An 11109-nucleotide genomic window follows, 5' to 3' on the forward strand; every position below is an offset into this window, starting at 1 on the left:
TGGTTGTGTTTAATGTAAGCTGTCATATTTGTTAAGGAAAACCCAAGATTGAACATAGCCCTGGATGCAATTAGGCCCTGGGTTTACAAAAAGCAGCAAGATATTGTACACTTTGTCATCAGTTTTTCTGTGGGGAGTTTCAAAATCAGCATCACACTGAAATGTAACTGTTTACAGCGCCTTCTGTCAGAAACTGTGTTGGTATAACAATGTCATTTTGTAATTGCTTCCACATTTTCTTTGGGGAATTTTATCCTCTGCATTTGCCCGATCACAACAACCAGGAGCCTTTTTCTGCCATGGTCCTGTGCAGAGGGGCCAATTCTAGGTCTATAGTTTAGTACCTCCATCAAGGACAATAGCAGGATCATTAATCTAACGCACAGGTTGTATTCACCAAGTTTCAGAAACATAAAAGCTTTACAGACATTGTGACAAACATTAATAGATGAGACTTGCTGTGACAATACACAGGATGCTGATGAGTGGAAGCCGGAAAGCATCGCTGACGCAGGCAAGGAAGGGTCGGTGTTGTCAGGAAGGCAGCGGGTACTTGCTATAATTAAGGACCTCAGCACATCCCTGTGATGGGAAACCCCTTTGCCTCTCCCGTCTGTATTTTTAGTTTACTTCATCGGCTTTAATTTACAGTACGTCTCCACACAGAGAGCTTTCTTGGCCCATGAGCGTCTTCCTTCTTTCTCCTAGATCCAAGCTTAAATTCTGATAAATATTTTTTTTTACCTTTCGCTCTTTTCCAGATTCCATTGTATTTATCTCACATTTCTATCATTACTCCTCATTTTCCCTCTTAATCTCTCACTCTTTGACCAATCTTAACGATGCATTTCAGATGTCTTTCTCCGAGAGAAGCAACATTTTCCTTCTCTTCCTGAAATCTGTGGAAAAATACAGCACACTAGAACCCAAACCTCAACCCCAAACCTCGACTGGCAGAGGAGAAAACTCACTGGCAAATATAGAACAGTGGAATTCAAAGAAACTGCTTAGTGTGGCATTTCACCATTGTTCCAAAACTTTAATGGGTAATTGCAACTATGCTTCTGTTATGGGAAAAGCTTTACAAGGCTGTATGAGGCCGTTGTATTCGCTCTCTCCCTATGGATGTGCTGTTTTTCTGTATTTCCGTGGTATCACACCATCTGTTGCCAAGAACAAAATCTCATCATTTCAACACACTCTTAGGGTTTTTCACCTCTCCTCCCATTCCTCCCCAGTCTGTCTACAGCCTCGTCCACTGCTTTAAAAGGACAAATGTTGTTATGTTGCTGCCCCTTTTTCTCCCTTTTGGTTTCGATGGAGCTCAAACACACTTCTGTTCTAACTGTCATTTCACAGTGATGGTATGTGAAGCTAAGTAGGAACAGATCACCCTCTAAGGTTGCCTCATCTGACAGTGATTGAGACAGTAAGACGTTGTGATGGATGTGAGTGCAGTGTCAAACACACATGTCAGTCAGCTGCATGTAATCTGTCATTCCAAAACTCATTGCATCATTGACATGTTGCAATAGTGAAATGTGTTCACTTGCATGCATATATCCAAGCAAACTGTGAATTGTTTGCTCCAACTCCATACAGTACTCCTCTTTCCCACGCACACACACACACACCAGTACCAAGTAGTTCCAGGTGGGGGTTTTTCGTGTGTATCTAACTGATTTACAGCTCACTGACCAGGTTGTAAAAATGAACAGTAGGATAGCTCTCATCTGTAGTCATCTCCACAAAGCACAGCGATGGTGAGTTCAGGCTCTGGAGGCCACCAATGTGCACGTTAAAGCCCTGGAGGGAGGTACACAAAACCACAGGGAAATTAGGCTGCATGCCTATAAAGTGCAGTGGCAGCAGGGCGTGAATAGATCGTGAAGCAGCAGATAATTTAACAGAATTCTGCAGTTACAGTTTAGCAGCTGTGGAATCAACTCATTGATTTGTGAGTCTTGGCACGCAAGTCTCAAGTTAAGTACCAAGTCAGGAGTGGGAGATCACAAGATGCTACAAGTCACAAGTCCTACAAGTGACAACACTTACTCGTCGTACTCAACAGGTCAAACTAGGCTTTTAAACCAAAATGAATGCCAGCATAATCACTTGAACGGACAATGGACAAAAATGAAGCATGCATTTTAGAACAACTATTTATTACTCTCCAAAAACACTCAAACATTTAGTAAGAATACAAATAGAAATGGTTATAAAAACTTTTGCACAGTTATTTGCACAACTGTATCATTTTTAATCTTTGGTCTGGGGAAACCATCAAGTCTTTCTAAGTCGAAAGGCTCAAATCCAAGTGGAATCACAAGCCAGTGGTATCAAATTTGCATCTCTGTTTTGATGAGGTCAACTTCAGTCTCAAGACAGCAAATTTATGACTCAAATCCTACAACTCAAGCTCACAAGTCTTTGACACAGGTTCCGATCAGTTAGACAATCAAAACTTTAAAACAGAGCATTGCGGTCTAGAATCCAGACTTACACGGACAATGTTACATCGTCTATTAGACAGAAGTCAGATGCTGAAGACGTGTTTTGGTAACAGCGTCACTGTGTCAGATATAGATGTTTTTATGTTTTGTTTTTTCTTGGAATATAGGTCAGACAGAGCTATTACAGTGCCTCCTAATCCACGGTCTGCACTGCGCTGTTGCAGTGTTTAGTTACTAGGTGTGTGTATTGGGAAGGGTGTGTTTATTGTCAATGTCTCAGTGCAACAATGGACATATTTGGATATGATGAGTCACGGCGGAATCCAGACCTTTGTTCGATCCCACTTGAATTCCTACATCCTCTCCCCGTCCATTCTTTTAACAACCCACCCCAAATTGGCGTCTTTGTCTTTCTGTCTCTCCAAGCTGAATTGGAAGTATTGTATGACTCCGTACTATGTAGCCAATCTCCAAAGCTGTTAGATGACTTCACTTTTATATAATGTTTTTTCTTAAATCTCTAAGCGCTTCACCTCAGACAATTACTTACGTGCAAAACTGTTGCCTTTTTCTGACTCTGTGCCTGTGCTGTGTAATTTCTAACATGTACTCCCTGTGGTTTGAATGCTGCAAGTATTTGTGGTCCATTCTGGTGAGCCAGAGGTTCCTCCATCTCTTGGACCTTCTTGCTTGCGTCCACAAATTCTTCTAATTGAACTGCAAAGATGTGAGCGCCATAATCATAACAAATGTTTATATTTTTGAAGTAATTTTCAGAATCTCACTTTATTGGCTGCAGTTGATACTTCTGAATGTATTTGATCATACTGTAAATGCTGCACATGCATTCTGAGTTTTAGGTGGGTTCTCCATTTATATCCCTGCTAATATGGTAATTTGAAGACTTCAAACTAATTTTGGATCAGATCCACTAAGTTGACGCCTGGATGGGGGAACATAGATCTATTTACTATTCTGAGTTACTGGGAGTCTGGAGAGAAAAGGGAGGAGTGAGAGGTACACATAACTGTGGGTTGTGACAAGACAACCAGAAGTAGCCAGAGGGAGGTTAAGGACGTTAACCTTCAAAATAAAAGCACTTGAGTTATATTTTTCTGGTGCTGTCTCATTAAAGGTTGGCTTTTGAGTCCAATTGTAACCTTTTGTTTGTTTTGCAGCCTACCTGAATGTGTTTTCAGAGGACAGTGTTATCCAAAGACCAAGAATAGAGTTTGTCATTATTCCAAGAGCTAGCCTGCAACTCATTTAATATCCCGCAAATAGATCCAAACAACTGCTACATGATATCAATCAATACAGTATGAAGAATTATTGTGAAATTAAGATGTGGATCAAACTAAATCTCACCCACCCACTTTGCATTCAATCCTATTAAACATCTGGGTTTAATCCGGAATACCTCAAATACAAATACAGGCACTGTAAAACATGAATCCCTGGATTGGCACATGTGTTTATGAATATACTGTACTTTATGAAGTTTGCTGATTAATGCAATGTGTTTTATTTTTTAAAAGTCTTTACAGGAAGTTTGGAGGTTAATTCCCTCTCACTTGTCCTGAGCGCAAAAAGCTGAGCCGCACTTGACGAGGAGCGTCGGGACTTAACGCACACGGACTGAAAGTTTAAGATCCGATCCAGAAAGAGATCCGTTCCTTTCCTGATCACCGATAATAACAATAATGATCGATATCGGTAAAATATAGGCAAATTGAAGCCGGAGTGAATGGTGCGCTTGTGAATTATGCAATTTACAGGGAGTGCGCTCCTCTTAGCATGGTGGATATATGGTTGAACTCCACAACATATTTGTGTTGTAATTTGGAATTGATCAACAGCTTTTCCTCGCAGTCATGGAAATCCACATTTTATCGGCATGGGTGCTGCTGCTGTTGTTATTGAGACCTTCAGCTGGACAGAACAGCTCCCCTGAAGGAGGTAAGTCCTGCAGGTCGAGCTCACACAGGCTTCAGGTGGGGAGGGAAGGGCAGATTGTTGCTTAATTACATGTGAAGTGAGATCAATAGTTTTGGTGGGAAATAATATTACATGCAGGTTTTTTTTTGTAGTGGTGCTGCTCAGGAGGCTGGGGGGGCTTCTGGGATTAGGGTGAGTCAGGATGGGGTTATTACACAAGTGCTCTCAGTGAAATGGCATGAATCCAGGCATTGAATTGTAAGTTGATGAAATCACATAGCCTGCAGCAGTGATTCCCCATCCTGAGGGGGGCAGAGGCCACCCAGGCACTCCTTAGAAGGCTCCAGGTGATCCCCGTGTAACACAAATCACTGTAGAACTCTCATGGCCTGATAGGGGTGTGAAAGAGAGAATTATTACTTGAGTTAGTCAAATGAGCGCACATGAAGAATAAATAATTACTGGTGTTAGCTAGGGTTTCAATCTCTGGGGAAAATTATTGCTCTAAATCATATTTTACAAGAATATATCATCAGTTGCCAACACACACTGGGATCCAATGGTGATTTGTAAATCAGGTGTTATAATGACAGCATTCCCTTCATGAGTAGAGCTCATGCTGAAGAAATGTGTGAGGGGCTAAACTTGGTAGTGACACCACTGAGTCTATTTACTAGAGGCGATCCTTACGACTGAGTTAACATCATAGTGAGTCAGATACTGTCACTGCTATTTCCATAAATAGTGACAGTATCTGAGATTCTACTAAAACAGCCGGTGGTGGTGATTGTGCTCTTTATTCATACACATGCATCAAAAACATTTAGCTTCTATTGTCTTCATCCCAAAGTCTAAATACATTGAATATAAAGGTCTGCTGCTCCTTGTTTGTGGGTAATTCGTTTCTTTTAGGAGTAAGAATGAGTGGAGAGGGTTGCAAGTGATGAGAAACCAATGTCAATCAATTTCCTCTTTAGGGGCATGGACATTTGCAGTTAATTGTAGGATTTTCAATTGTTTGTGATCCAGACATTGAAGCGTTTTTGTTATTGAATCCTTTGTGTTTTTTTCCAGACATGAACCCAGATAAAGGCTTTACATTTATGTGTGTGTATGTCCATGTAGGTTTCTGCACTTTCAGTACACCACTCATACTTTGCCCATACTTCATTCTGCATGATAGTGTTACACTCATAAAGTGTGTATGAGCATGTGTGCAGCAGGTTGTAGGACCGGCTGGGCTCCTGTGGTCTTTAGCCAGTGCCACCTGAGGTTTTTACGCTCCATTTTTCCTCCATCACATCATTCCCCCGCAGCCATATAGTTTTATAGCCCAATAAATCTGATTCATTTCAGGTGTAACAACAAGAATTCAGCACGTTTCTGAATAAACAATGTATAAGCCATCTCCAGACATAAATACATGGGTTTAGATAAAGAAACACCTACTGACACAGAGGTGTGTATGTGATATGGAGCAGCCCCCTTGCTCAGTGCAAAGTCCAAACAAGACAGATGTAGGAAATTCTTGAGGCTAATAGAAAGAAAAGCAATGAGTGTGTTCGAACACGTGCATGTGTTTGTTTTGTCTGTGTGTGTACATGCCACAGTGTGTTCTCGGCTTTTATCTTCCGCCTCATCATGTGTAGGGTTAAGAAGTATAGTATATTCAATCAAAGTTGTCCAGCCTGAGTCACTGCCTTTAATTCCATTATCACATCATTTCTGTATTTCTGATTTGTTTCACACGTTCTCTCCATTCTTGGTAAGGTGCACAATCAGATCTCTCATTGGATGTTGATTTCTAATGCTCTCTCCATTGCTTGTGCATTTTCCCTCCTCTCTTCCTCGAGCCCCTGTGCTTATATGGCATCCAGCATTCCTCTCTGTCTCTCAAATGGAACTGCCAATACCCCCCCGCTTTTCTCCTTTTAACGCCTTTTCATTCCTCTTGTCCCACCTCCTACCTCCATCCACTCCCTCTCACTCTTCCACTAAACCCCAGCAGCTACTGTTTTCCCTCTCTCCCTCCTCCCACCTCCCTCTTGCCCCTCACTTTTAACATTCATGTCCAACTTTGCTTCTGTCTCAAAAGAAAATGGAAAATTGGAATAACTCCACTGTTCCTGGCTCAGTGCGTGAATGCCTTTAATCCACCCACAGCGAGGGAAGTTATAGTGCTGCTGGCATCCGTTTATTTTGATCCCTGCTCTTATCATCACTGTAATTACCTATGTGTATCCCTAATCCACTTTTTTCCTGCTGCTTTCTTCCTGACAACATTCCCTGTAAAGGTTTGAATGAGTATGACTATGTTGATCCATGGAGGTGGATGGGAAAAAAGGAGGGAGATTCCAAATTTGTATTTATGTATGTGTGTCTGCGCTTGTGTGTGTGTGCACGCTTTGTGTGTGTGTGTGTGTGTGTGTGTGTGTGTGTGTGTGGATCTGTGAGGAATGAAAGAGGAGCTGTGGAAAAATGTGTAGGAGTGAAAGAGTCAGTGCAGCTGGATAACTTGTTAAAGTTATAACTACATCATCATCACAAGGTTATAACCACCGTATTTGTCCAAATATGTCAACAGTAATGAATTCTTATGCGTCATAAATATAAGTAAGTCAGTAATGGGATGACCTTAACACTGCTTAATTTTCCCTCCACAGTGCTGAACTGCTGTGAAGGCGACGTCCTCTTCTTATTGGACTCATCAGGGAGCGTGTCATCATATGATCACTCCCGTATGCTCACCTTCCTAGCTGAGCTCCTCCTTCCCTTCTCACTTGGCGAGGACCAGGTGAAGATCGGGCTCCTGCAAGTCGGTACCCAACCACGCCTGGAGTTTGGCTTTGATGCTTATAGCACCCAACATGGCCTCCAGGGGGCTTTGAGGAACACTAAACCTCTAAGGGGGGACACCAACACTGTAGAGGCGCTACGTCTGGCAAAAGACCGAGCTCTGAGACCCGGGGCTCCGAATGGGGCCCGGTCAGGCCTCCCGAGAGTGCTGGTGTGGATGACAGACGGTGTGAAACCAGGTGATGTGATTGGACCAATGGCTGAGCTGCGCGATGAGGGCGTGTTTGTGCTGGTGGTATCTACCGGACATGGCAATTACCAGGTGCTGAGAGAAGTAGTGTCCCCACCTGTAGAAGACCACCTGTACTTTGTGGACATTGATGACATGAGTATCATCACGGAGGACGTCCGGAACGCCATCATTGGTGAGTATCTATCTATGAGCGCCAGTGCTGGTGGGTGTAGTCATGGGTGGGGCGGTGTTAATGGGCGAAAGTGGCAAAAACCCAGAATGATGTCACTTGATGTCATTATTGGCATATTTGGGTGGTAAAGATGAGGGTTGTGGTGCCCAATCTTGGTCCACTGCATGTTTTCTATCTCTCCCTAGTGTACTGACATCTGATTGCCATCTTAATTCCACACATGCTCCTGAAGAAGGTGAAGCAAAATAAGAAGCAGGCACAGTATGCATGTGTGTGTCTGTCTGTGTGTAATGAGATAGGGGGCTCTATTAATGGATTAAGGATTCAACTACCATTGCTGCATCCTCTAACACTATGCCAGACATGATATACTGTATATATATTTATAAATATAGACATAGGGGGTAAACCATTTCTTTAGGCAGATTAGACAACTCAGAAATGACACAGTACATACGTAGCTGTAAGGCATGGCATATAGTGTAAATAAGGCAAGTGTACAACATGTACGCCAGTCCCTAAGGATCCTATCCCAGGCATCAGTGCCTCTTGGGTTAGTTCTTTAGTTGCAGGGCCTAACTGGGATGGCTATTTCAAGTGGTCTTGTTATGAGTTACGAAGGTATTCAGAAACCCAAGTCTGTCTGTCTATGTTGGTGGCTGCCGAAGCAATTTAGCCCTCTGTCTAGAGTTCTTCCCTGTCACCCTGCTATCTATCATTCTACAAAATCTGGACCTGGAACGTGCACAGTGTCTTTTCATCTACATCTTCATCCTTCCTCTAACAGAGATCATCCGAGCTGAGAGACTTCAAGTCCGAGACATCTCCACCAACTCTGCCGCACTGCACTGGCGACCTCTCCTGTTTGGCTTGAGTGGGCACTACGAGATCCGGTATGGACCACTTCCAACAGGAGGTGGTGGAGAAGGGGGTGCTGGTACCAGTCCAAGCACTGGTGGTACTCACTACCAGAGGCTAACCCAATCATCAGAGTCCAGTAATGCCATATTAACCAACCTGATGCCTAATACCACCTACACCGCCTCACTGATCCCAGAGTCAAACGAACACGCGTTCAACACTCTCTCTGTCAACTTTAGAACAAAGCCAGGTTGGTTTACCTCACATCTTCACATTTTACTGTATTTCATAATGATGTGTGTACATGCTTCTTTTCATCCCTTGGTGACATAAAGTAGAAATGATCTTATATGATCTATTTTGGACATGGTTGGTGGTTATCTTCTGCTCAGTGATTATGATTGTCTCCCCATTATCCTACCAGAGGTGCTGAGCCCAGCTGTGGTAACCATCTCCGAGTCAGGCCAGACCAGTGTGCGGGTGAGCTGGGGTCCTCTCCAGCCGGACACCGTCAGGAGTTACCTCATCGAATACTCTGCTCTGCCAAGCGGCAGTCTTCAAACCGTCACAGTGGGCCGACTGCAAAACTCAACCCTGCTCAAGAACCTCCAACCTGATACCACATACTTGGTCACTGTTAGTGCCCAGTACTCCTCTGGCAAAGAGAAGGCCATGTCTGTCAAGATGTGTACTCAGGAAGGTGAGCTTCAGTAAATGAAGGAAACACAGTTTGAGGTGAAAATCAAGGATCTGTTTACTGCACGCTAATGCTAATCGTTTTCCCAAATGGGGTGTGGAACACCGCTTAATCCTTTTAGGATCTTACATTTCAGCTCATTAGTATCAGTTCCATTCAGGTTTGACTGCCTTGAGGACATTACTGAGGTCCTTTTCAGCTTTGAGCCAGTCACACAATTACATTCATCATCTATTGTACTCTTTACTCTTTTTTTTTTTTACACTTTTACTTTACTCTTCTTGGCTGCTCCCTGTTTTCAGTTGCATTATTATTGAAATGTATATGCTGACCACTATATACTGTACATGTACGTATATGCTTTTCTATAGTCCCTTCTATAGTTCTATTGTCTTTCTTTATCTCTAGTGACTCCGGCCTTGGCAGACCTCCAACTGAAAACAGTCGGTAGTGACTCAGTTCAGGTGGATTGGACGGGTAGTGAGGGAGGTTTGAGGGGCTACTGGCTCACCTGGGAGGGTCAGCAAGGCCACCATGGGTCTCTTCCCCCACAACGCTCCTCTCTGTATTTGCCCGCTAACTCTCTGTCAACACGCCTTACACACCTCCCACCTTCTGCTAGAGTGTGTGTGTCACCGATTTACCGGACAGCTCGGGGAGAAGGGCTGTGCTGCACGGCTCAGTTTCAGTCAGGTGAGTGGTGACAAGACAATGTGGCAGTTTGGACTTTTTTGTCAAAAATGTAGGCAATTAACAGTTTATCCTGCACATTCCAAATGTTGTCCCATGATCTTTTTTATTAATACAAGATGATGCATAACAAAACGATATTACTTTGGAATGTATGTCTTATCAACTGTTTTCTCCCTCTATCCTCAGATGCATTAACATATGGCTATGGATCATAGTAGTGTACAAGTGCATCATACCAAACATGGAGGGATGCCAAGTTACTGACTGCAGACTTTTATCATAACTCTTTTTCATGCACCCCTCTATGGAGGAGCTGTGCATTTTGGCTTGCTGAGCTCTTAAATGCAAGCCAAAGACACTTAAATGTGGCCCAACACAATGTGGCCAAATACTGATATGCTATACAAACTGCTATCCAGAAGACTATTTGTTTTTCATTTACATGTTCTCACCTGTGTTATGCCTGTAGTATGTTTCAGTTTAGATTGAAAGCTTAAGATATAAACAAAGATAATTCTTAGGTCTGCTTTCCAGATCCGAATCCAGGCATTCAGGGAATGCTGGAAGTTCTATGGGGGTTGTTTCGGAGAAAGGCTTTGCGCCATATGTGGGGCTCGTGCCCAAATCAGTATTACTTTCAAATGTTTTTAATGCACAGAGAACATCTGATTTACATTTATAATGGTTAACTCCAAATACTACTTTTTTTCATAGCACAGGCCTCATGTCTGTGGATAGGCGTGTGCATGTTGTGGGGGGAAAGTGAACAAGCGGTTCCTAATAACAGGATTTCAAGATTGCTTTGAACTTCTGAAAAAAAAAGACCAGCCACATGTCCTCGAACTACAGAGATGTAACATATGAGACAAATGTATGTAGCTGAAAGTAGTGCTGTCCTGGTCTGTGGATACAGATCAGTTGATCATATTTATTCATCAAATGTCATAAAAGCTAGAGTATTAATAGGTTTTACTTTTTACTACACCCTTCTTTCAGTTAGGGACTGTCATCAGTTATACATTAGTCTTTGCTGCCCCCTATGGGCAAGATCCTTCCATGCTCACAGCTGATGTTAGTGTTTTCGTCTTGTGTTATTCTCCAAGAGCAAATGTGTTATTTTATGTTTGTACACCACTACTGAAATTTAACATGAGCTTGCAATAAAGTTCTTTAATAATTTTGTTTAACTCTGGTCAGTGAACTTAATGTCTATCAAACACTAATTTCCAACAAGTGTTCTATGATT

The 11109-nt window shown here is 42.7% G+C and overlaps 1 protein-coding gene across 1 annotated transcript; it reads left to right on the forward strand.

Moving 5' to 3' along the window:
* The first annotated feature begins 4039 nt into the window (after positions 1-4039).
* vwa1 (von Willebrand factor A domain containing 1) lies at positions 4040-11050 on the forward strand. Its single transcript, XM_076159356.1, has 6 exons — positions 4040-4412; positions 7055-7612; positions 8400-8723; positions 8898-9173; positions 9579-9863; positions 10050-11050. The coding sequence occupies exons 1-6, from the start codon at positions 4328-4330 to the stop codon at positions 10076-10078; spliced, it is 1557 nt and encodes a 518-aa protein (XP_076015471.1). The 5' UTR covers positions 4040-4327; the 3' UTR covers positions 10079-11050.
* The last annotated feature ends 59 nt before the right edge of the window (positions 11051-11109 follow it).

Source organism: Genypterus blacodes, unplaced genomic scaffold (genome assembly GCF_046128005.1).
Source record: "Genypterus blacodes isolate CSIRO-AG114 ecotype Tasmania unplaced genomic scaffold, CSIRO-AGI_Gbla_v1 ptg000094l_1, whole genome shotgun sequence".
Classification (NCBI taxonomy): Eukaryota; Metazoa; Chordata; class Actinopteri; order Ophidiiformes; family Ophidiidae; genus Genypterus; species Genypterus blacodes.